General features: G+C 41.4%; 2 protein-coding genes across 2 annotated transcripts; both read right to left on the reverse strand.

The window, feature by feature from the left end:
* Positions 1-621: 621 nt before the first annotated feature.
* TMEM165 (transmembrane protein 165) lies at positions 622-14,389 on the reverse strand. The gene is made up of 6 exons (XM_081959314.1): positions 14,087-14,389; positions 7,005-7,230; positions 5,305-5,480; positions 3,475-3,657; positions 2,556-2,661; positions 622-1,245 (listed from the first exon to the last, which is right to left on the reverse strand). The coding sequence occupies exons 1-6, from the start codon at positions 14,255-14,257 to the stop codon at positions 1,169-1,171; spliced, it is 939 nt and encodes a 312-aa protein (XP_081815440.1). The 5' UTR covers positions 14,258-14,389; the 3' UTR covers positions 622-1,168.
* Positions 14,390-16,754: 2,365 nt separating this feature from the next.
* Positions 16,755-25,467, reverse strand: SRD5A3 (steroid 5 alpha-reductase 3). Its single transcript, XM_081959166.1, has 5 exons — positions 25,229-25,467; positions 23,380-23,546; positions 21,748-21,942; positions 19,963-20,085; positions 16,755-17,076 (listed from the first exon to the last, which is right to left on the reverse strand). The coding sequence occupies exons 1-5, from the start codon at positions 25,429-25,431 to the stop codon at positions 16,817-16,819; spliced, it is 948 nt and encodes a 315-aa protein (XP_081815292.1). The 5' UTR covers positions 25,432-25,467; the 3' UTR covers positions 16,755-16,816.
* Between the last annotated feature and the right edge of the window lie 1,373 nt (positions 25,468-26,840).

Genomic DNA, 26,840 nt, shown 5'->3' on the forward strand with positions numbered 1-26,840 from the left:
TACCCCAGGCACATGATATAAACATGAGGAATGCTTTGGACCCCAGCTTCCTTTGAATGGCTTCTGAACTTCTGGACTGGGGGAGGGAAGGGTGGGGAGTTTCAGAAGGCAAAAAGGAGGGGTAATTTGGAACTTCTCCCCATTTGATCAATCTTATCTCAGCCTTCTTATTGCAGTATTGGTTAGGAATAAAGCATTACTTTGGGAAAGGGGTTCCCCCATATTAGGGCAGTGCCATATAACATCATCTCTAGCAGCACAACCAGCTTATGTACTGAATGGCTGAGTCTACACAGCGTACTAAGGCAAAATCATGGCACCACTTAGAACAATGGATGTGGCACTGAATCGGTGGCAAATTATCATTTTTCCATAACTGACAAGCAGCCTGACTTAAAATTAAAAACAATAGCAATCATGGGGAACCGCAGAAATATTTATCCATCAAAGGTACTGGAATAAAAAGAAATGGGCACAATCACTAAAAATATTGAACAGTACACATTATTTTCCTCTGAATGAAACCAAAACGCATTTTAATTGCATTTCTAGAATAGGAAATACCTATTTTTTATCCATTTTGCTCCATATTACTATACTTACTAAAAACAAAACAATAACCACTTTAAGAATATTTTAATCTGAAAATGCATCAAATGTTCAGTAAAATACAAAAAAAATGATCTGTAAATATCTAGATGGATTCTGTATTGTGAGACCATTTCTGAATTAGCACATTCCGTATCCTGATTCTTCCACCATGTTCAATGTCTTGAATAGATGACTTAATTGTTGGCACAGCTCTTCATTTCTGATTGTGGGATCATGTACTTGAGAAATAAAATCGAAGGGCTTTTTTTCAAGCAGTGTTTTTTGGACATCTGCAAATAAAATAACTCCACAAAATTTCAGGAGCTGAACCTCAGTTGATCTGAGTCGGTACAGTAAGAAAATGTACATTATTCCTATTCCCAATATATATAGATCATGTAATTGTCCAGCAGATACTGTATCTACAAAACATATCAAACTAATTGTGGCTATAAAAATTAGAGCATTCCACCTTCAGTGCTTGTTTGAATAAGTAGCTGTACATTATATACTGGAAGCCGAATGGCAGTCACTGGTTCTAATTTTGTATTTCAAGGAAAAGGAGGAAAAAGTCCTGCTAAAATCCAACATCTGGGCTTATAAATAGTGCAGAGAATGCAAATGCTAAAAAAACAATGCCTCCTATGATTGTCACTGCAAAAGAAAAAAAATAACCAGGTGGTTAGAACTTATATAAAGGACAAAATTTCACAAGACTTTTTTTTTTGTATTTATAAAATTACTTTCATGCCTCTACTTCTTAGCAGCATCTAATCAATCAAGACACTCTATATATTTCCAACATGGACAGAGTTAAGGAGTTATAAACGACAAGCTTTAGTTAATGTTTATATACTATAAGAAATAATCCACATCAAATGATTTTTGTGCAATTCAGCAAAATTTGAACTACAAAAGACCTTATCTTGGCGGATGGCTTTCATAGGAAACATGTACTTTCCCTTTTTGGTTTTTATATTTTTAAATTCTTTTTAGGTTTTTTTTAATTAGTTTTGTATTGTGTGTATGTGTTTTTTAATCCTATAAACCACCCACACGCATGTATGTGAGATGGTTGTATAATTTCAACCAATAAATAAATGGGAAAAAATGTCACTTTTGTCTACTGCGTATTCCTATCGAGAAAGACTAAATAATATAAATATTTCAGTAAATGGATAAATGAGAGACATTTGAAAAACTGATCTTGAACCAATTGGAAAATTAGACCGTATAGGAAGTTTCATGTCAAGATTACCGGTTTATATCTGCTCAGGCCTGTTCACACTGACTGACAGTGGATTAAACATAATTTCCCCTCTCCATCTAAGAAACCCACATTCTAAATTATGAGCCTGAACTTAAAGAGGATATAGTAAATAGACAAAATTTACCTATTTCAGTTTTCTTGGAACCAATTATCCACTAACTTAACAAACAGTAGAACATTTTAACGCATCGGTTACTTTGGACACGCCTAAACTGAAGGATGTGGGCAGGTTTTTAAGACCATATGTCCCATGCATCAGCTTTACAACATCTACAGAACTGCTAGTGATAATATTAATTTTTGCATGCCTTTCCAGGGGAAAGAAGGGGACTAAAAGTGTATTATTACAGATAGCCCTCGACTTATAGAAGTAATCTGGACTGGAATTTGCATCATTTAGTGAAACTGATTCAAGGCGGTCCCCTTTATTAATGTTATAGATAACTTATATCCAACACTCCTATATCCCCCACAACAAAAATCCTGTGAGGCTAGTTGGACTGAGAATGACTAGCCCAAAGTCATCCAGAGGGCTTTCATGCCTAAAGCAGGACTGGAACTCACAATCTCCTGTTTTTTAGCCTGGCGTCTTAATCACTAGACCAAACTGGTTTTTCAATCTCTTCCTGGTTAGAAAACAACTCGCCTTCCCTGTTTGCAAATAGACAGTTTTCTTTTCCTGTCCAGAACTTACCAGTTCGAACTGAGATTTTTTGTGCTATAATTCTTCCTCCAATCACTGCTAAGCCAGTACACAAACTATGCCCAAGTGTTCCACCCACAGCCACACCGTAGGGGTCCTGTGTCAAAAATGGAAAACAGTTCAGTGCTATTTGAAAAGCTACAGTTTTTTGCTGCAGTTGCTTACAAAGGAGCCACTAATACTTTCAAAGGCCACAAACAGATAAAAACACACAGAGAATGTACCGTCAGCCACATCCAGCCTTAGTTCATGACCAGAGAGAATTCACTAGAATGTCATTCCTGAGATAACAGAAAGTATCACAATCCCTTTAAAAAATGAGAAAACTAGAAACAAAAGGTGCTTTTCCTACTCAGTTTAAATGCTCACCTCAGCATCAGTAGGGGAACCAATTCTGCCCCCTAATGTAACGTAACCACTTGGACAGAATAAAAGTGCCAAGAAATAAAAATGTATTAATATTAAACCAAAAAAACACAGTAACTAATTACAGAGACTTGTACTTCCAGGTCTTCAGAGGTTACTTATATAAGCTGAACTACAGTTTCTCTTGGGTCAGATTCCATGGTGTGCCTTGCAACGTCCGTGTAAGCAACAATTTAACATATGGAATATAAAATCAAAGCCATATGGGTCTCAAAAGCAGTCTTACGACTGCAGGTCCCATCGCTTCTCTGCACAGATATATGCAAGGTAATGTCCTTTCTCAGGTAAGTCAACTCTATTGAGTACATTCCATGGAGCAAGCCATATAACTGTTCCTTTTAAATTGGTCAGATCCCAAGGGAAGATGACTTATTACACCGCTTAAGGCTCAAATCACACTATTAATCTATCTATACCTAATCAGAACCTGAACCTTTCGCTCTGTAACTTCTAATCATGTACATTTCTTATACAGTTGACTCACCTCTCTTGCTGCCAGGACAATGGTGGTCAACTGGGAGCGGTCGCCCCATTCAGCCAGGAATGTTAAAGTGAATGCTTGCACAAAAATTGGAGAAATAAAATGCAGACATCTCTTCTGAGGTATTGCAGGGCCTGTACCCGCTTCCATGTCTCCAGGGCCGTTTAAGAGTTTCATTCTCTGGAGCTTGCAAAAAAAAAAGCTGTTAGACCACTCGGGAAATAGAGCCAAAGAATCAACATCAGTGATAGAAGCAATGATCCGCTTTACAAATGTAAATCTACAAAATGTACCAATGTAAATAGATACAAGCTAACAATTAAATAATTAATGCTTCATCATAAGAGTGATGGGTGCAGGAATGAGACAGCTGCTGCAACTAATCTAGGTTTGCAACTCTGGCTAAATCCTGACGTTTTTGCTGGCTATAAAGGTTTCTCCTTTTACAATCCATCCTTGGTTGGAAACAGAATATTCAATGGATATAAAGGAATGGATAATCTGATTTTAAAACGGAATGGCAATTCTAGCTACAATCCTGATTTCAGAAATAATCACAAATGGAAACAATTCTGACACTGAAGTGTTACAATACTATATCGATATCATATCAACTCTTATGGTGATAGAGTGGCATATGCTGGCAATAAAAATACCAACAAAAATGTCCAGAATTGAATGTCTTGATAAAGACTGATCCACTGCTAATTTTGGACATCCATCCAGCTAATCCTACGAGGAACAATAGGTGGGTCTTTTGAAATTACCTAACTACAGGATTTAATAGCTCTTAGCACTAGTCAAGATACCTAGGGTACTTGGAGTCGTAACTCAGAGGTATCAGGTAACTCATTTCCCCTCCCTAATTTAGTGATCTTATGCAGCAATTTGGATTCAAGGGAGAAAAAGTGATTCCAAAAGTGCAAGGAAGCAAGAATTCCATATGGCAGTAGGGATTTGTTTCTTTTCCTGGACAAACACACCACAAGACATCTTTCATTTTAAGGAGGTAGTGTTGTGGCCTGCCAGTGGCCAGCAGAGCTGGCAGCAGATTCAGACAGTGAGGAGGTTGGGGAGGAACATGGGCCAGTCCTGGAGTCTGGGGAAGGCTCTGATGAGGGCTCTGTGTCTGAGGCAGAGAGGGGGCCAGAGCCGTATGCCAGTCATCAGCTGCCTTCAGAGTCAGACATCAGTGAGGCAGACAAACAGCTGGAGCCTGTTCCCAGTGTGCGCATGCACAGAGTTGCCAGACGAAGGAAACAGCTAAAGAACAGGGGTCGACTTGGGAGTAAGGCCACAGATCGACGATGAATGGCCCCTCCCAGAGGAAATAAAAGAGGAGCGAAAGGGGAGTGAAGTTTGCAGGAAACAATTAGTTTGCTTAATTGGTTCCTGATTCTCCAAGACTCCTTGTCAGGTTCTGCAGATATTGGCCTGGCAGCTTTCCAAGCCAGATAAGGTCTGTGACTGTAAATCCTCCCTTGAAAGACTTTGCTGGATGTGAATGAGCAGAATTCACAGTCAATTAATAAAAGGGTTTTTTGTTGGGACCAGGAGTTTGCTTCCTGCTCTTGGGAAGCCTCGGTCAAAACAGGTAGTAGTGATTGGTGCCCTTTGAATCACCTTTCCTTCTTCAGTCTGGATCTTTGCACAGCCTTCATATCATTAAGTACTAAATAGGTACTTGTTAAGAATATCATTTAAGAAGTATTAACCAAATACCAAACTAATAGTTTCTAACCAGGCATGCTGGCTGGAGAATTCTGTGAGTTGAAGTCCACACATCTTAAAAATGGCCAAGGTCGAGAAACACGGTTATAAACTTTAACTTACTTCTTCATCTTTCTTTTTGAGTTCTGCTTGAACTTCCTCTAATTCTTCCTGACCTTCATCTGCGCTCATCTTCAAGCCTTCACGAAGCATTCGGATACCGAAAATTGCAAAGAGTGCTGTTGACACGTAGTAGGTATATATTCTAGGAATTACTGTGGTAGCGTAACCAAATAAAACTACAAACAGAAAAGCAAATAATTTAGGTTTTCCATGAAGCAGACTTGATTTATTTCTACCGTCTAAGCACTTTTTTAAAAAAAAGTCCTGTATATATTAATTCATCCCATGGAATTAATATACACTAATATAGTATTATACACAATATTATTTCCCACATTTTTACCTAGCTGAAATACAGATAAATTTTTCCAAGAAAAGGTCAATTTATAAAAATTAACACTAATGTATTTGCAATAGCCAAAATATTCCTACACTATATTTTGCAGTAATTCTAATTTACAATAACTATGAATAGGGCATATAATAGAATAAGAGAGTTGGAAGGGACCTTGGAGGTCTTCTAGTCCAACCTCCTTGCTTAGGCAGGAAATCCTACACCACTTCAGACAAATGGTTATCTAATCTCTTCTTTAAAATTTCCAGTTCCGGAGCATTTAAAACTTCTGGAGGCAAGTTGTGAATGCTGCAACACTGGAAGTTTTTAAGAGATTACATAACTATTTGTTTGAAATGGTGTAGGGTTTCCTGCCTAAGCAGGGGGTTGGACTAGAACAGGGGTGTCCAAACTTGGGAACTTTAAGACTTGTGGACTTCAACTCGTAGAATTCCCCAGCCAGCATGGCTGGCTGGGGAATTCTAGGAGTTGAAGTCCACAAGTCTTAAAGTTCCCAAGTTTGGACACCCCTGGACTAGAAGACTTTCAAGGTAGGTCCACCTACCCACAGAGAGGGTAGTCTCTTTTATTGCATAACATTTTTAGATTGATCAAACGATAGAGACTTTATGTGACTTACAAGTAAAAAGAAAACAATTAAAGCTAATATAAAAAACCAAAACAAAAGCCAAATGGCTAGTCAAAATCTTCCTTCAACACCAAAATCTATGGCCTCTAGTGCCTTCCTATTGTAAGAAGGCCTCCCCTAAAGGAGTGCAAAGTATTTCAAATTCAAAACAGAAGTGCTCCAATGCTTTCCATAATGTCAGAATGGCACAGGGCCATTTCTGATAAAATGAAACCACCTAGTTTAAACTGGGCCTTTTCACAACTGAAATTTTTCACAGGTCCCTATTAATAATAGCCTTTATTGTCATTGTACATCATGTATACAACGAAATTGGTGTAGCCTCTACTGGTGCAATCCAGAACAGAATTCCCAATTTTTACAAGTAATTAGGGAAAGAAAGAAAGAAACTAGTTTCCATAGGTACGTGGAGTGATTGTGGTTGTGTTTAGGAGTCTGATGGCCTATGGGTAGAAGCTGTTTTTAAACCTGTTTTTCTGGCTGGCTATACTTTTGTGTCTTCTGCCCAATGGCACAAGTGAAAAGAGATACTGGCCAGGGTGTGGATCATCCCTAAGTACCTTCCTTACTCTGCTAAAGCAGCGAGACCTGGCGATGTCATCCAGTGGTTTCTTGTGCTGAATTGATCTCTCTCTGTAATGCTACATTCTCTCCCACATTCAGTACATATACCACATTCCCACTACGTTCTAGGAAATAGAAGACAAAAGGACTAACCAGATAGACACGTCATCAGCCCTAAGGCCAGCATAGCCCCCGTCAGCACTATTAAGCGATTGTAACGCATTGCCATGATAGCAGCAATGAAGAAGGTTTTATCCCCCAGTTCTGAAACAATGATGACAGAAATCGCAGCCACGAATGCATGGATAAATCCTAGGTTAGTTTTATCTGAAGACTCTTCACTAACCAAATGGACGGGAACGACGAGGGTAGGTCCTTTCTGAAAAGAAAAATAATATGATTTTTATTCCAAGTTTTAAGGAAATCAGTTCCTTATCAGGCCAACATCATGCTAAGAAAAATGCAGTCCATTGGATAGTATGGAAAAGGGCCCTTACAAATTCTTTCCTTTCCTGATGAATTAGCCAAGAAGCTTAAGTGCCAAAATAAACCACCCTGTTCAGTTTACCTGGGGATGGACACATCTGAGAGTATATACAATACTTCCTTAAAGTACTCATATTTTCATGTACAAGCACATCCATAGATAAGCAGAACGTCAAAGTACCATATGGGAAAGCCCTTTTATTTTATTTCATTTATTGGATTTATATGCCGCCCATCTCGTCCGGAGGCAGCTTACAAACATGAAAATCAGAAACACTAAAAAGATAAGACTGTAATAATCACAGTTAAAATTTAGATTAAAAATACTTTATCATTGAAAGATTAAAAGGTGGGAGTACGACGATCACAGGGGAAGATAGGGCAGTCTCTCAATCTTCTAACCACATGAGAATGATACCACACACACACACCCCCATTGGCGCCCCAGGCCCGCTGGCAGAGCCAGGTCTTCAAGCCCTTACACAAGATCAGGAGGGTCAAGGCAGATCTAATCTCAGGGGTCACAGCAGAGAAGGCTCTTCTCCTGGAGCCTGCCCATCATATTTCCTCAGCTGAATGGGTCCTTAGCATGCCCACTCTGCCAGCAGAGGTGGGATCGGCCAATCCCAATGAAGTGTGACAGTTCCTCCAGTAGCCTGGATCATGCCATACAGGGCTTTAAAGGTAATAACCAATGCCTTGAATTTTACCTGGAAGCAAACCGGCAACCAATATAGCTCAAGGAGCAGTGGTGAAACATGGGGGCTCCAAGAACTGCCCACGTTGCTACTTTCTGCACCAGCTGTAGCTTCCGAATACTTTTTCTTTAAGGGTAGCCCCATGTAAAGTACATATATACAGGCGGCACTCTTTTTTCATGGCACTTTTGTTAAAATTTTGAGGGTCACCTTGTCCATGGATGGCCTTAAATCAAAGTATATAAAATATTTGACTAATCTTTTTAAACTTAGAAGTGTTATGGTATTATAAATCTGAAGTTGGTATCAACACTTAGAAACCACAAACTTAAACAGCATTTCTTACAATATTGTTTGGAATATTCCTTAAGTTTTCCGTAAACACAAACCTATGTGCAGCCCAAAGTCACAGAGTCAGGCAGTATACAAATTTAATATATTATAAAACAATCATTTCATGTTCAGCTGTTCTCCTTGGTATTTAATGTAAATTGTTTCATCAAGGTTTTTATTTATCCCCGCTGAAACAAAAGTCCAAAAATGATCTGAACTTTAGATGTTGACTCGTTAGCATTCTATTTTTCATATTTTATTGTTATGGCACTTTGCCCGTAGCTGCAATTTATCTGCATTTCTTCAACAATAAATTGTAGTCACTCCCAACAAATTTCTACTTACCTTTAATTCACCTAACTAATTATTTATGAGGCATATTTGAAGGAATTAACTATATGTAGCATTGAGAAAAAAAAATACAGAAAGCAGATACAATAGTTGTTTTCAAGTACTTGAATATATGTCACATAGAATTTCTTCAAAATCAACTATTGTCCCCAAATAAGGGCTTAGAGTAATAGAAAAGCAATTCTATTAAATATCAAGAACAAAAATTCGTAACAGTAAGAGTGGTTCATCAAGATTCACTTTACTGACCAGAGAGTTATATGCCTTAAATGACCATTTCTAGCTTGGTATATTATATCACCTAGATAATTGCTGATTTGTGACCACATACAATATAAACATTCATAACAAGCAATTTTCACAAATGCATATAAGATCCAAAATATAATTTCACAAATGATTGTAACAAAGACAGTAAATATTTCATAAAAGCAGTTTGTTAAAGTAAAATGAGAAACCTATTTAAATAGGGAGAATTAAGCCAGAGGCATTCGATGCATCTCCTTAAAAAATATTCACAATCAAATCCCCCAATCACAACCACCTTTTTCCAAATACTGCTTCAAAAAGAGCAATGGCAGACCAGACCAATGAATGAATAAAATGATCTTTGGATTTCAAGCCAAGTACTTTTTCCAGATAGCTGGGACTCTAATGCAAAGTCATATCTAAACTGTCACCAGAACTGAGATCAATATAATATTCTTCTTCTATCTGCTGACCTTCTAAATCCAAGTTATTTTATCTCACTATTTAAAGGTAATATATATATATAGGTATTCCTTGACTTTTGACCACAATTGAGTCCAAAATTTCAATTGCTAAGCAAGACAGTTGTTAAGTGAGTGTTGTCCACTTTTACGACCTTTCTTGCACAACTATTAAGTAAAACAATGCAATTGTTGAGCTAGTATCATGGTTTTTAAGTGAATCTGGTTTTCCCCATTGACTTTGCTTGTCAGGTCACAAAAGCTGGTCACATAACCCCAGGACACTGAAACCATCATGCATACCTGCCAGTTGAAAAAACCTCTGAATTTTGATAACATGAAGATGGAGAGGACGCCGCAATGGTTGTAAGTATGAAAGACAGTCACAAGTCACTTTTTTCAGTGCCACTCTAATTTTGAACAGCCACTAAACAAATGGTTATAAGTCAAGGATTACCTACATGTTCTTTTTGAATACATCTGCTAACTACATATCCTAACACAGAGATTAAAATACAACTGTAGTTTTAGAATATCATTCTAGAATATACTATGCTATTTCTAGAATAGTATTCTAGAAATAGAATTCTAAGAAAAGTAAAGCAACTGCAAGTTCTATTTTTAAATAAGTGAAATTACCAAATACTTGCGAGTGTCTTTTAAAAAAAAATGATTTTATAGTCTCAGGATAGTTTTGTCTTCACAAATGAAATGTGAATCAAAGTTTCATGCACTTTCATCTACAAGCTGATTGTTGACAGGCTAAGTGTTTTTCTTTTATTACAAATATTGTCGTAGATCCCAGAGAAAGCTAGTTCTTATTTGTCTCAAACCTTCCCAACCAGGTGCTATCATAGTTCAGGAATAAAAGCTGATGTTATCACGCAAATGCATCCAACATGTTAAACCCTGTCTGCTCTTTGTCAAAATTCAGAGATTCGCCCTACCATGAAACACTAGCTTGTAGATGAAAGTGCATGAAACTTCAATTCACATTTTATTTCTGAAGACAAAATTATCCTGAGACTATAAAATCCGTACTTTTAAAAAAAGACACTCTTGCTTTTATTTGATAATCAAAATACTACTAAAACTTTGAGTCGTTACCCTTAACTAGGCAAAATAGTCCATTATAAGGCAAAATTTTTCCAACCAAGATACCTTGAATGGCCCAACTTACAGAATGTGTCCAAATTTTGGCACCCATGAATCCCATGGAATTGAAATTTGGCAAATTTTATAAAACAGCTTATAACTTAAGCTTATAGCTTATAAAACAATTCCCATGGTCAATTCCTGATATTTGTGCTATACAATTCTACTTGGTTACTTGTAAGGTGGATGCATCTCTGAATATCTCCCTGAATTTTTAAGAACTTTTAAATTACATTAGAAGCTCTGTTATTGTGGAAGGCATTTGGCAAAGAAATATCTCCGAAATGACAACCCAAGAAGTCATAGGTTGTCTAGTCTATATTAAAATTTAAGTTGGTCATTCCTTTTTGTTTAAGCAATGAGTGGTAAACCTCAATTTATAATTTATAGCAAAGGAATATGAGGGAAGTCACCTTTTAATAGTTTAGAACTTCTCATGAAATCTGATTAAACAATGCCTGAATGAACAGAAACATCTATGATTATAAAATTGTGTTCCAAGAAGTGCTGAGCAGTCAACACTATGCAGGCATTATGGCAAGATATTTAATTCAGCACAACTGAAAGAAATAAGAAATTGATACATAACAGTAAATGTATAGTCTGTTTAGAAAAACAGTTAAGATATATTGGTTAAACTAATGGGCTGCATATTCATAAAATGGCAAATTATTGTCATTTCACACTCGGAAATTATTATGCAAGTCCACGACTTTCTAACAGTAACTGGGAAAAAAAACATTGTGTAACACAATTTGAACTGTCATTATCCAATTCCAACGATGAAATCACTGAAATATATTTACTTTTCAAGACCTTGAAAAGTTACCTTGCTGAAAGGTCACCATGATCTGTAACATGTGAGCTAATTGATTGTGCAATTTGGCAACATCAGTGTCCTAATCAGCCTAATTAAACTAACAGCCGTTAGGTACATAGTAGACAGTGTAACTGTTCCTAGAGAGACTATATCACTTTTTTCCCCAAAACAAGGTGTAAAATAGATTTAAGTAATTTTAGGAAGATGTGAACCATAAATTATTAATACTGGGTGTTGTCTGCAGTTCGCCAATAGCCCATTGGTCAGATGAGTATATAAAACAAGCTAAGCATGTCTCATATGGATAAAGAGCGCATAGGTTAGGAAAGGCCAGGCATTTTAATAAAATGCTTTTAGCTGGATACTCTACCAGTCTTCTGATTTCTTTCCCCCTTCTGAGATCCAACAGGACTCTCTTCGTTGCAGTCTCCTACGATTTCTATGAGATGAGGCATTTCAGAAAATGAAATGCGGGCATTGCAGGTAGTCCGCGATTGAGCCCAAAATTGTGGTTGCCAAGCGAGACATTTGCTAAGTGAGTTTTGCCCCATTTAATGATCTAATTATATTTTTAACAGTTGTTTATCATGGCAGCTGTTAAAGTTACTAAAACAGTTGTTAAATGAATCTGGCTTCCCCATTAATTTTGCTTTTCAGGAGTTTGCAAAGGATCAATGATCCTGATATTTATGACACCGCAACTGTCATAAATATGAGTCAGTTGTCAAGCACCCAAATTTTGATCAAGTGACTATGGGGATATTGCAACGGTTGTGTGAAAAATGATCATAAGTCACATTTTTAAGGGCTGTTGTAACTTCAAACGAACTGTTGTAAGTCAAGGACTACCAGTACAACCAAGGGAGAACAGAACCCGTGGGACAGTATGTATATTGTATGTGTAAGTAGTCCTCAACTTACATTATGACAATTTTTCACACTTACGACCATTGCAGCATCCCCATGGCCATGTGATTTACATTCAGACACTTGACAACCGGTTCATATTTATGATGGTTGAGATGTCCAGGGATCATGGGATCTCCTTTTGCGATCTTCTAACAAGCAAAGTCAATGGGGAAACCAGATTCACTTAACAAATGTGTTACTATCTTATCAACTGCAGTGATTCACTTAACCCAGGGGTGTCCAAACTTGGGAACTTTAAGACTTGTGGACTTCAACTCCCAGAATTCCCCAGCCAGCCATGCTGGCTGGGGAATTCTGGGAGTTGAAGTCCACAAGTCTTAAAGTTCCCAAGTTTGGACACCCCTGACTTAACCAATATGGCAAGAAAACTCGTAAAAGGGGACAAATCTCATTGTCACACTTAGAAACTCAACTGTCACACTTAGAAACATACATTTGGGCAGAATCGTGATCGTAAGCCTATATATAAAGGTAGTCCTCAATTTACAACCGTTCATTTAGTGGCCAAAGTTACAACGGCACTGGAAAAAGTGACTTATGACCGTTTTTCACACTTATGACCACCGCAGCATTTCCATGGTCACATGATCAAAATTCAGACATTTGACAATTGATTCATATTTATGACGACTGCTGTGTGTGTGAGAGAGAGAGACGTGATCCCCTTTTGCAACCTTCTGACAAGCAAAGTCAATGGGGGGAAGCCCGATCCACATAACAACTGTGGGCCGTAACTTAACCAATGCATTGATTCACTTAACAAACATGGCAAGGAAAGTCGTAAAAGGGGGACAAAACTCACTTAACAACTGTCTCACTTAGCACTGTTGGAAGAAATGTCCTTCTGGGTTCAGTTCCAAGTGGGTGTGTATACATATGTATGCATATATGTATAAAGTTAAAGATTCCCCTCGCACATATGTGCCAGTCCTTCCCGACTCTAGGGGGCGGTGCTCACCTCTGTTTGAAAGCCAAAGAGCCAGCGCTGCCCGAAGACGTCTCCATTGTCATGTGGCCGGCATGACTAAATGTCAAAGGCGCACGGAACGCTTTTACCTTCCCACCAAAGGTGGCTCCTATTTTTCTACTTGCATTTTTACATGCTTTCCAACTGCTAGGTTGGCAGAAGCTGGGACAAGTAACAGGAGCTCACTCCATTATGCGGGACTAGGGATTCGAACCGCCACAACTGCTGACCTTTCTGATTGACAAGCTTAGCCAGTGAGGCACCCTTTGTATATGTGTGTGTATATATATGTATATATGTATATTTCTGCCTCTCTTTTAGGGGAAATATTCTGTTCTTTTTAATATTTCCTAAAATATTTCATTTTTCTAGCAGAGGGGAGGGTCCTAACCTCCTACAGCACCATTAATTTTGGGCTCCATTGTGGTCGTAAGTTGAGGACTCCTCTGTGTGTGTGTGTGTACATACATATATACGTATGTATGTATGTATGTATGTATGTATGTATGTATGTATGTATGTATACATACATAGTTGGATGAATCAAACCTGTCGCGACCTCCAATCCCCAAAGGCTTCTCCCATCCCCTCCTTCACCCGGCCCAGGGCGGAGACTCGAAGGGCCGCCATCCACCGTTGGAACAGGGAAGGAGAAGCCACGGAGGAGAAGCCGGGGCCTTCCGCAGTCTTCCTTCCCCCTTCGCGGGCGGGAGTACTCCAGCAGCCCCGCGGCACCCCGTACCAAGCCGGCTCCCAGGGCGTCGCCTCCGCCTCCCTCAGCTCACCTCAGCCCGGAGGAGGTCCGGCCCTTGCACCGCCGGCTGCTGGTGCGGCGCCGGCGGCGGCTTCTGCTGCTCCTGGTGAGGCGGCAAGTCTCGCTCGCGGCCGACGTCTTGCTCGGAGGCCGCGGCCAGCAGCAGCAGCAGCAGCAGCCAGAGCCGCAGGACCCCCGCCATGCCTGTCCCGGAGCCCGGCCGTTTCCCGCTCTCACTCTCGGGAAGAGCGGCCGCCACAGGCGGAAGTGAGTGGAACCCGCCCCGCCGCCATGGCCGCTTCCTCCGGGCCGATCGTGCAACCCAACCCAGCCGCCTTGCCTTGTCACTCAACCCGAAGCCTTGGCGACGTCCCGCCTCCGCCGCGGGTTCCCTGGCCTGATTGGGGGGAACCTCCCCGCTCGCTCTGGGATTGGCGTCAGAGAATAGAACCCGTCAGTTCGGCTGTCCCGTCGGAGCGAACGGGGCGGAGGGGACGAGCGAGCCAGCCAATCACGCGTGTCACGTGACGCTGTTCTGTCAGGACGGAGCTCCTCCCACTTGTGGTTTGCTGGCAGGGAGGCGTTTTGGAATCTGCGATCATTTGGAAATGCAACAATTAACGCCCCAAATCAGGTTAATCTCTCAGATTAGTGCAGGTAGAACTCAATTGCTAATTTAAAGGGCAGTTCAATGCAAAGGTTATTTGCTCTTGTCCCCTTCTAGGTTTTCTTCCTCCTCACAGCAGCCCAACAAAAGTAAATCACCAACCGATATTAGGTTTAGTACTTCCAAATCATTAATCTAGCTTTAATAATTTAATTTTAATACATAATACATTTGTAGTCCGTAGACCGTTGCTTGTGTACGTCGCCCCGAGTCCCTGTGGAGAGAGGGGGCGACTAATAAGTCTGATAAAATAAAATAAATAAATAAGTGCAGCTGTTACTACTTGCGACAGGTGTAACTACCTTTTCAAACTTTTTTTAACAATTAAAAGAAATGGAATCTTACCAATAATGGATACAATTTGAAGCTTTTTGAAATATTGACGTAAGAAATACAATACAATACAATAGCAGAGTTGGAAGGGACCTTGGAGGTCTTCTAGTCCAACCCCTGCCTAGGCAGGAAACCCTATACCGTTTCAGACAAATGGCTATCCAACATCTTCTTAAGGACTTCCAGTGTTGGAGCATTCACAACTTCTGGAGGCAAGCTGTTCCACTGATTAATTGTTCTAACTGTCAGGAAATTTCTCCTCAGTTCTAAGTTGCTTCTCTCCTTGATTAGTTTCCACCCATTGCTTCTTGTTCTGCCCTCAGGTGCCTTGGAGAATAGTTTGACTCCCTCTTCTTTGTGGCAACCCCTGAGATATTGGAAGACTGCTATCATGTCTCCCCTAGTCCTCCTTTTCATTAAACTAGACATACCCAGTTCCTGCATTCACCTTGAGCAGTTTTGGTAAAAGCTTAGAGTTGAGCAAATGTATAGCTCTTGAATTAGTGCCCTCATAGGTAGCCCTTAACTTACGACCACAATTGAGGCCCAATTTCTGTTGCTAAGTGAGACAATAGTTACATGACTTTTGCCCCATTTTATAACCGTTTATGCCACAGTTGCTAGGTGAAATGCTGCAGTTAAGTTAGTAACATGGTTGTAAAGTGAAGCTGGCTTCCCCATAGACTGCTTTTCAGACAATTGCAAAAGGTTGACTTCAGGACGCTACAACCGTCATAAATATGAATCAGTTGCACCTTCAGGTAGTAGAAGTGACTGATAAAACCAACAGCCTTGTCACTCCGAATGCATGTGCAATGAGTATGCCCAATTCAGCAAATTCCTGCAGCGCATGTTAGAGATCTATTTATTTATCATATTTACAGACTGACCATCTCCCTCTACTACCATTGGTGGGATACGACTGGTACGCCCCGGTACAGCCACACCTACAGAAGAGGTTCTAAAAAAATTTGAAACCCACCACTGCGTTGCACCATACCGGTTGCAAGGGGATCCGGAACCAGTGGTGGGTTTCAAAAAGTTAGGCATGACTAAACACCGAAGTGTTAGGGGTGCAAGGGTCTTGTAACTTGACAGCTTTAAGACTTGCACACTTCAATGCCAGAGTTCCTGAGCCAACATGACTGGAGGAGGAATTCTGGGAGTTGAAGTCCACAAGTCTTAAAGCTGTCAAGTTTGAACACCCCGGGTTTTTTTTTCTAAAGGGTTAGGGGTGCAAGGGTCCTGTAACTTGACAGCTTTAAGACTTGCGTGCTTCAAATGCCAGAGTTTCTGAGCCAACATTTTGGTTGCTAAGCAAGAGTGTTGTTAAGTGAGTTTCACATTTTACAAGTTGGCCACGCCCACCCAGTCACATGGCTGGCAAGCCACTCCCACAAAGCAGGCCATACCTACAGAAGAGGTTCTAAAAAAATTTGAAACCCGCCACTGATGCCCATTGATCAGCTGGCCGGCATGCACACGCACTCTGGTTTTTGGCACTGCTGTGCACGTGAAGGACAGCTGATCGGCGTGCACGCATGCGTGCCAGAAACCCAGAAAATAAGCAGGCAAGACCGTGCATGCCGGGCGACATGGCTTTGCATGCCACTTTGGGCCATAGGTTCACCATCGCAATAACCAGCAATAATTTAATTTCAGCAGAAAAAAAAATGCTGGTAATAATAACTTCATCTCAGGCAATCTCAAGATCTTTAATTGCTTCAAATATAGAATCGTACTCCACTTAATATAAATAATTTAAAAAATAAAGGGTAAATATGCTTTCCGATGTTTTGGATAGTGCTTAAATTTGTTTAAGTAATACTCGTGGCACAAAACAGCACTTAGTGCCTGGTTAAAAAAGACATATGTCACTACTAGCCACCAGGTTAAGTTATAAAATCCAAAAGTGACAGCCATTGATGTATAGATGAGAAATTCTGCAAAATAATGAGGACTGGACACCATTTCAAACCAATCGCCAAAAGGAATGCTATGATCCAAACTGGAGACCTTTCCTAAAAAAAAGAAAAAGAAGAAGAAGAAATAAAGTAGCTGTTGAATTTAGAGAGCAGAATTAGTGATGTAATTAGATAGTGAGAGGGGAAAACCAGTCAGGCGACAACTTTAATAAATCCATTGGCTCTATTTGGCCCTTTTCCATTACAGTGACTGTAATCTGGTCCAGCGACTTTGCCATTAAGCAAAATAGTTGCTAAGGGAATAAAAGAGCAAGGGAGAGAAGCGGTGAACATCTGCTTGCTGTTCTGTCATTCAGATAAAGTTCTCGGTAATGTCACGTGCCTGACCTGTTTTTTTTCCTTTCTGAACCCTCACACAGGCCAGAGAGATTGTTTAAAGAGCTGCTGCCTGAAACTGACCAGACCTTAAATCAGTTTCTCATTGGAAGGCTTTTGTTGTTAGATGCAGGAAATTTGGTCATAAATGCACACTAATCTGAAAATTTATTTTTTTTATCCTGCCTTTCTTACCGTTTATAAATTGTTTATAAATACCATCATATTCAGGGGTGGGTTTCAAAAATTTTAGCAACGGGTTCTCTGCCCGGTTGCTGGGTGGACGTGGCCATGGTGGGTATGGCCTAGTCCAGGGGTCAGCAAACTGCGGCTCTGGAGCCGCATGTGGCTCTTTCCTCCCTCTGCTGTGGCTCCGTCACCGCCACAATTTTGAGAGGAGCTTCGGGGGGGGGGGGGGGAAGAGAAGCACAGTGCGCCAGGAGAAGACTCTATGGCAGGGGGAGAGTTTTCCAGTTGTCTCCACAATTGATAGGGCTTTCGGTTATGACAGACAGAGGAAAAAGTACGCCGCGCTAGGAGGAGACTCTATGGTGACTCTAAGTTCCAGTCAGCTCCAGAACTGAAGAGGGGGCTTCCAGTTGAGACCTTTGTGGCTCCCGGTGTTTTCTTTTCTGTGGGAAACGGGTCCAAATGGCTCTTTGAGTGTTTAAGTTTGCCGACCCCTGGCCTAGTCAGTCTCCTGCAGCACTGGAGGTGGGGGTCGTTTTCCTTGAGCCTCTGGGAGGGCAAAAATGGCCTCATCCAGGCTTCTAGAACTTCCAGGAGGCCCGTTTTTTGCCCTCCCCGAGTCTCCGCGCAGGCCCTGCACTTTCCTAGCATCCCAAACGGACCGCATGGAGACTCCTGGGAAGAGTGGGGGTGGGGGGAGGAGCCAGGGATGGGATTTGTGTGTTTGCCGAATTGGGCAGATCCTTACCTAGAGGATTGCCCGAACCTGTGCAAACCCACACCAGCCCATTCCTGATTCTATTTATGAATGGTCACTAACCATGATAGTTGCCAATCAACAAGTGGATATATTTGTTTCCACTCGTTGTTTCCCTTGTTGCTTCCACTTGTTTCCAAGACAAAACTAAGTGCTTATTTTGATCAATTCGTAGGATCTTCATCACTATGATCAGATTTGCTTGTTATTTTTTCCCCGCAGCAGCAAGTCTTCTCTAACCCATGATTCATGTGAATGACAGGATATCCAGTTTGGCCAAAGAACCTGTTTTCCTGGATTATATGATGTCTTAATTACTGTGCCTCTGCACACATCCAAAATATATTCCTGTCTCACATGTCACCCCTGTGCTTATAAAGAAACCTACATTTAAACATTTTCCCAAGTGGATATTTTAGCCTCATCTTGCAATCATCTGGCTTCAAACTACTTCCAACATCAAGAGCCACCATCCCAGCTAGCACAGCCAATGAATGAAATCTGCTCTTACTCTTTAGCTGTAGTCCAAATTCCCTAGGCCTGTGTTGCTAATAATGGGTCTTCTCCAAGTGGCCTTTGATATAGACCAGGGGTGTCAAACTCACATCATCACGGTGGCATCACGTGACATATTGGGACTCCCCCCCCCTTCGCTAAACCGAGCTCGGGCATGGCCAGTGCTTCAGGCATCAGGGCTGCAGCTGGCACTTTAACAGCTCTGATGTAGACCAAAACCAAGATGCTGGTGAAAAGTGCCAAAAAAGTCCCTCGATCTAAAACACGGCTCCCCAAACTTTTGGACTTCAGGGACCACTACATTCACAATTTTAATATGAATGTCATATTTAATATCATAATATGATCTGCCTATTAATCTGCTGGGTGGGCGTGGCAAGGTGGTCATGTGACTGGGTGGGTGTGGCCAGCTCAATGCCATTCACTTTGAGGGGTACCTTGCCAGTCTCTACTCACCACTCCTGGCCTGCCTATCAGGGCTCCTAAGGGCCCCAACTGGAAGCAGTTGTTGGAGCTAAGCAGCCACCATGAGAAAGAGTTGGCAAAACAGCTGGCTCAGTTCAAATTGGATCTGACCAAGAAGGAGGCTCAGCAGAAGCACCTCACTGAGGACTGCAAGCATAGGCTTTCCAAGCAGAGGGAAGACCTGCGGGAGTGCAAGGCCAGGTACCGGCACCTGGAGACTCAGCGGGCTGAGATGGTCAGCCAATTCCAGGCCATGATACAGTCATGTATCACGGCCCTCTGACTCTTGGCCACCAGTGGTGCTTCCCTCCAGCCTTTGCCCAAAGCCCCGCACCAGGAGGCTGAAGCAGACCCCAAGTCGGAATTTATCCCCCCTCCGACCCGCACAAAAAGACCCTGAAGGGGAGACTCTCTGCAGCAACACAAACGTTCATTGTACATATTCAGCCCAGGGACCGTAGTTTGAGGACCCCTGATTTAATGCAATATAAAAAATGCAAATAATTTTACTGTGGACCACCAAAAAATTCTCGTGCACCACCAGTGGTCAAATGTCAAAGAACATTGGTGATATTGTTTGTTCTGTATGCTTTCTCCCTAAATATCACCAATGTTCTCTGAACGATAAAACGGACCTGGGGAAGGTTTAAAAATATTGACTAGAATAGACATTCCTTTACCTGATTTATCTTTTCGAAGGTTAGCAAGAATAACATGACATCTGTGTTGATGGACAGAAGCCCAAAAGAACATCACAAGTCCTAGAACGTGGTACCAGCAGATTGTCAGTGAGTGAGCTTTGCCTAAATGAAGAGAGACAGAATGTATTTATTCATTTAAAATATTTTGAACCTCTTGCTTTATTAAATTCAGATTGCAGTGTGTTCTATAGTAAACTGATATTACTGTTATTTATTCTACATCATCCTGAAGTCTGAATTTTAGCCCATTTGAAGCAAAATATTATTCATGAATTTTTAAAATACCATTTAGAAATGGTATATAAGAAGAAGAAGAAGAAATGTATATAAACCTAAAATTGGGAAGACAGCAACAGACAATAAATGATGACATTGCAAAGAAGCTGAAGAAATAGTGGATCACCTGGTTAGCTCCAGCAAGAAGATTGGACCGACTGACTACAAAGAGCAGCATGACAAAGTAGCAACAATGGTGCATTGGAAGAGCTGCAAGAAATACCATTGGCCTACAGGCCAGAAGAGCTGGAACCATAAAACAGTCAAAGAAGTAGAAAATGAAGAAGCTGAAGTTCTCTGGGATTTTAGAATCCAAACAGGTATCTGCCATATAACAGGACAGACTTAAAGACAAAATTTAAGTCTGGATAGTGGACCATGGAGACATCAGAGAAAGAACAAGTAGAGAAAGAACTGGTAAAAACCACAGCATAAAAAAGACTTGCAAATAGAAGTGGAACGACTGTGGCAAAAGAAAGCAAAGATAGTGCCAATAATAATAGGTGCCTTGGATGCAATCCCAAAACATGCAACTGAACTTTTTCAGGTACAATAATTTTCTGCTTCAAGGAAGCTTGACCTGTTTCCTAGGGAAGGACATGAGATATGTACGCCATAACTTCAAGCTGCCCCTAATTCCACTGAAGGATTTGGAAGTGAATGACCCTAGTTCAATGGTAGCAGATCTGATCTTGCATTCGGGAGCCCCAGCTATGACTTCTGGAATTTCTGCATCTGGGAAAAACCTGCAGAACTACCTATCAGTCCAATAGTTAGAAATGAGGGAAACCAATAGCGGACTGTGTCCTATGTGCTTATGTGCTATTATACCAGTTTGATACTGGTAGAATAGGGCCCAGCAGAGATTATACTACCTGAGACTTCTCAGGAAACAACTGAATGCAAAACTGCTGGTGACCTTCTACCACTGCACCACAGAGAGGACTTTAACTTACTGCACCTGTGTCTGGTTGCCAATTGCACAGTGGCAGACAGGACAGCGTCCCAGAGGGTCAATGTCATTGCCCAGAGGATCATTGGTTGCCCTCTCCCCTCTTTGGAAGAGCTTTATAGTTCCTGCTGCCTTAAGAAAGTTCAAAACATTCTTAAAGATCCATCTCATCCTGGGCACCTTTTTTTTTTTGAACTATTACCATTTGGCAGACGGTACAGGACAATAAAAACAAGGACAAATAGGCTGAAAATCAGCTTCTATCCCAGGGCAGTAACCATATTGAATTCTACGGTATAGTGCAATATTAATACAATATAAGGGGTTTTCAATTTCAATTATATAGCATGTGAAGGACGTGTGTTTGTGTTTTTATTTCTATAGTTATAATGTACCCTGAAGATGGCATTTAATTTCGTTGTACGATCTGCAATGACATTAAAGTAAGGAGTAAAGACCCTTCTTTTTACTCCTACCCTGGCTCTGCCAGTCCTTCTCCTACAGTTTATTGCAAGAATGCAAAAGGAGATCCTTACCTTCTCTGCTCTTTGCTGGCACCTGGCACAGGACTGTAAACCCCACCAAAACATAGTAAGAAAGGCCGAAGCAGTAGTGTGCAAAATGAATGACACCTCCAGAATAGATGCTAATGTGAAGACATTCTTTTAAGCGTCGACAGCTATTCACCCAGAGCAAAAGGCAGACCAGGAAGGCTGACAGGAATTCGGCACCTAGGAAACCAACCAAGAGAGTGTGTAAACAACTGCTACCTTGTCGTAGGGGTGTCAAATTCAACCCCCCCAAATTACAGGAGATACAAGAAATCCTCAGAGATATTACCCATGTTAACATTCAGAATACTGCTGGTGGGAAAAATAGGGGATCATTGTCTACATTTTTTTTCCGTCTCAGATGAAAGACATCAAGTTCCAAATGACTTTCAGTGACTAAATAGATCAGGGGTGTCCAAACTTGGGAACTTTAAGACTTGTGGACTTCAACTCCCAGAATTCCCCAGCCAGCCATGCTGGCTGGGGAATTCTGGGAGTTGAAGTCCACAAGTCTTAAAGTTCCCAAGTTTGGACACCCCTGAAATAGATGGTTAAAAACGTCAAAATACAGCTAGTTGTTGTCTTATAACCGTTTCTTTAGTGACCGCTCAAATTTACATCATCGCTGAAAAAAGTGACTTATTATTATTATTTTATTTATTTTATTTGATTTCTAGACCGCCCCCTCTCCCCGAAGGGGAGACACTTTTTGACACTTAACGACCTTTGCAGCATCCCCATGGTCATGTGATCAAAATTCAGATACATGGCAACTGACTCATATTTATGACGGTTGCAGTGTCTTGCGGTCATATGATCACCTGTTGCGACCTTCTGACAAGCTAAGAGCCATGGTGGCGCAGTGGTTAGAGTGCGGTACTGCAGGCTCTTCGAATCTCACCAGGCTCAAGGTTGACTCAGCCTTCCATCCTTCCGAGGTCGGTAAAATGAGGACCCAGGTTGTTGGGGGCAATAGGCTGACTCTGTAAATCGCTTAGAGAGAGCTGTAAAAGCACTATGAAGCGGTATATAAGCCTAGGCGGTATTGCTAAGTCAATGGGGAAGCCAGGTTCCCTTAATACAGGGGTGTCCAAACTTGGGAACTTTAAGACTTGTGGACTTCAACTCTCAGAATTCCCCAGCCAGCATGGCTGGCTGGGGAATTCTGGGAGTTGAAGTCCACAAGTCTTAAAGTTCCCAAGTTTGGACACCCCTGCCTTAATAACTGCTACTCATTTAACAAGTGCAGGTATTCACTTAACAACTGTCACAGGAAATGGGGCAAAATTCACTGAACAAATGTTTCACTTAGCAACAAAAATATAGGGCTCAACATTTGTGGTCGTACGTTGAGGACTACCTATATGACAGACATTAATAAAAAACACACCACACCAGAAGAAGCCGCTCACATGTTACACATTGAAACAGGCTCACAGAGCCTCTTGGCCAACTGCCTGCAGAAAGAACCAGTTTCTCAAAGTCTTTCTGAACACCAGCAGGGTCATGGCATGTTGTGGCCTGCCAGCTTTCGTAAGAGAAGCTATTCTGCAAAATCTACAGTATATTGGGACCTTCTTCACCAAATAATATACATACAAGTACAAGAATTCATACCGTTTTCTGAGTGGTGGACGTCTCTGTCTTCCTTTGCTCCATCAAGAATGTCAAGCAAAGCCTGAAGCCAGGCGGGAAACGGCCGAGAGAAAAACACACACTGCACAAACAGCAGTAACAGGAAGCCATCCCAGGTCACAGACACAATATAAAAATGGTAGAACCACCTGCAGAAGGAATCAGGGTTAGTCTGCACATTGCGACAAACCACAATGTGGTTGGTTTGCTTTTAGATGATCAATTAAGCAAGTTGTAGTTTAACATACTAGTTCCCAATCTAATTCTTGTGTTGGGGGGGGGGCAGCATTTTTTTCAGTGCCGTTGTCACTTCAAACGGTCACTAAATGAATTTGTTGTCAGTCGAGGACTACCCCACATTGGGAATTCTGGACTGAATGTGGGACACGCGTGGGCAGAGGGGGAAACCATTGTGCTCACGCTCAGGTGCATTCCAGAGTGTGGATTTATACCAACCCCATCTTGCAAAAGGACCTTAGCAATGGGCTGGAAGATGAAGCAGGAAGGACTCCGGAGTCCATTCTAGGAGGCATCCAGTTTTGGTTCCCACGTTACAAAAAAGATGTTGAGACTTTGGGAAAAGTGCATGAAGGGCAACTGAGATGATTAACAGCCTGGAGACTAAAACATATGAAGACCGGTTGCAGGATTTGGGCCTGGCTAGACTACAGAAAGGGACAGGTGGCTCAGTAGCTAAGACGCTGAGCTTGTCGATCAGAAAGGTCGGCAGTTTGGCAATTTGAATCCCTAGGATTGCCTAACAGAGTGAGCTCCCGAATCCCTAGGACTGCATAACAGAGTGAGCTCCCGTTACTTGTCCCAGCTTCTGCCAATCTAGCAGTTGGAAAGCATGTAAAAATGCAAGTAGAAAAATAGGGACCACCTTTGGTGGGAAGGTAACAGCGTTCCGTGCGCCTTTGGCGTTTAGTCATGCCGGCCACATGACCATGGAGACATCTTCGGACAGTGCTGGCTCTTCGGCTTTGAAACGGAGATGAGCATCGCCCCCTAGAGTCAGGAACGACTAGCACATGTGAGTGGAACCTTTACCTTTACCTTAGTCTAGAGAAAAGAAGGATTAGGGGAGCCATGATAATAGTATAGATAGTCCTCGACTTACAACAGCTCCTTTAGTGACCGTTCAAAGTTACAACGGCACTGAAAAAAGTGGCTTATGATTGGTATCAGTTACAACTTTTGCAGCATCCCCATAATCAGGTGATCAAAATTCAGATGCTTGGCAATTGGTTTATATCTACGACCGTTGCTGTGTCCCAAGGTCATGTGATCAACTTTTGTAACCTTCCGACAAGCAAAGTCAATGGGGAAACGAGATTCACTTAACAAGCATGTTACTATCATATCAATTGCAGCCATTCACAACAACGGTGGCAAGAAAGATCGTAAAATGGGTCAAAATTGACTTAAATGTCTCGCAATTTCGGGCTCTATTGTGGTCGTAAGTCGAGGACTTCCTGTATTGCAATATTTGTGCGGCTGCCAGAAAGGAGTTCAACCTATTTTCCAAAGCATCAGAAGCCAAGCCAAGGAACAATGGTTGGAAACTAACCAAGGAGAGAAGCAACCTGGAATTAAGGAGAAATTTCCTAACAGGAAGAATAATTAAGCAGTGGAACAACTTGCCTCCAGAAGTTGTGATTGCTTCATCACTGGGATTTTTTAAGAAGAGTTTCGACAGTCACTTGTCTGAAATGGTATAGGATCTCCTCCTGCTTGAGCAGGGGGTTGGGCTAGATGACCTCCAAAGTCCCTTCCAGCTCTAATCTCATTGAATTCCGCCGCTAGAGAACTGCTCAGCTGTTTGGTTTACCTCTTGGGAACATCAAAGGTCTGCAGAAAGGCAGAACGCTGCCCACAGGCTGCCTTGGTCTTCCCGTACCGGATCAGGTCTTGAAAGATCCCGGCGAGGTTCAGCGAGAGAGCCCCGGGCGACCCTTTCAGTGACGGGATTTGCAGAACCAACATCGCGGCGAAGAAACAAGCGGCCAAAGCCAGCCACACCATACCCAACATTTCCCCCCACCGCGCAGGCGCCAAACTCGCCGCTTGCTCCCCCTCCCCTCCCCGCCCAATGAAACCAGGGCAATCTGCGGGAAGCAATCGCGGAGGAGGGTCCATTCTGATAGCCAATGGAAAGACAGGGGAGGAGCTGCGGGGGCCGATCAGGAAGACAGCACCGCCCTATCCACGGAAAGTTAAAACCGCTTGGGCCCCCCCTCTAACTCGGCCTCTCTGTGCCGGTGTCAACTCGGAGGCGCGCTTTTGGGCAAGAGACAAGGGTGTCGTTCTGTATACTTTTCGGAGCGTTTTTTTGTGTGTGCGTCGTTTCCCGATTGGTTGGGTACCTTGTGGTTTCGGAGATGGAGAAAAAGCAGGCGGCGTTGAGGATACTGAAGGGTTACAGCCTGTGTCCCCCGCCCAGCCATTTCTGGCTCTTTTTGAAACATTTCCTCTGTATAAAAATTGCGAACCCAGAAAATAAAAGAATAATTACAGAGCTTCACCGTCATCCGATTTGATGCAGATTTGTTTTGTGCGATGTTGATTCTGGAATGGTTTTGATAGGTTTTTTTTTGTTTTGTTTAGTATTTGTCATGCATCGATCGATCGATCTGTCTGTCTGTCGGTCGTTCTATCTGTCATCCATCCATCATCAATCTTGTCTAATTTATCTATCTTTATTTATCTATCTCATCCATCCATCCATTTATCTATCATCAATCTTGTCTAATTTATCTATCTTTATTTATCTATCTCATCCATCCATCCATTTATCTGTAATCTATCTTGTCTAATTTTTCTATCTTTATTTATCTATCTCATCCATCCATTTATCTATCATCTATCTTGTCTAATTTATCTACCTTTATTTATCTTTCTGTCTCATCCATCCATCCATTTATCTATCATCTATCTTGTCTAATTTATCTACCTTTATTTATCTTTCTGTCTCATCCATCCATCCATTTATCTATCATCTATCATGTCTAATTTTTCTATCTTTATTTATCTTTCTATCTTATCCATCCATCCAGACGTCCTTTCTTCAATCTATCCTAGTTAATATTTCCATACCTGCTCATTTAAAATAGGTTATGTTAATTAAATAGAAACATTTGGCAATTCTGGATGCTCAGCAAAAATTGCTTGATTGGTAGTTGTAAATAGGATCAGGGCACAATAATATCAAAAAAGCTAAGCAGTGTTGGATTTGGTTGATGGTATTTTGGATGGGAGAAAAGCCTAGGCTCTAGGCTACAGAAGAAGATTGGGGGGACGACCTTGAAATCAACTGGGAATTTAGAAAAAAAATTCTAATTTAAAAATTTTAAATTCCAAAAGTTAATTTAAAAATGTGAAAGTACGTATTAACTTTCGGGTGCAAAGTACTTTAATATGCACTTCTATTTGCAGAATATCTG

The sequence above is a fragment of the Natrix helvetica genome (genome assembly GCF_964273705.1).
Source record: "Natrix helvetica genome assembly, chromosome: 7".
NCBI lineage: Eukaryota > Metazoa > Chordata > Lepidosauria > Squamata > Natricidae > Natrix > Natrix helvetica.

Coding starts and splice junctions, on each gene's coding strand:
- TMEM165 (XM_081959314.1), bottom strand. CDS start 14,257: ATGGCGGGGGTCCTGCGGCTCTGGCTGCTGCTGCTGCTGCTGCTGGCC. Junction 7,231..14,086: donor CGGACCTCCTCCGGGCTGAG/GTGAGCTGAGGG, acceptor TTTTCTTTTCAG/AAAGGACCTACCCTCGTCGT. Junction 1,246..2,555: donor AAAAATCTCAGTTCGAACTG/GTAAGTTCTGGA, acceptor TTTCTTTTGCAG/TGACAATCATAGGAGGCATT.
- SRD5A3 (XM_081959166.1), bottom strand. CDS start 25,431: ATGTTGGGTATGGTGTGGCTGGCTTTGGCCGCTTGTTTCTTCGCCGCG. Junction 23,547..25,228: donor ACCTTTGATGTTCCCAAGAG/GTAAACCAAACA, acceptor TTCCTTCTGCAG/GTGGTTCTACCATTTTTATA. Junction 21,943..23,379: donor CGTCCACCACTCAGAAAACG/GTATGAATTCTT, acceptor TTGGTTTCCTAG/GTGCCGAATTCCTGTCAGCC.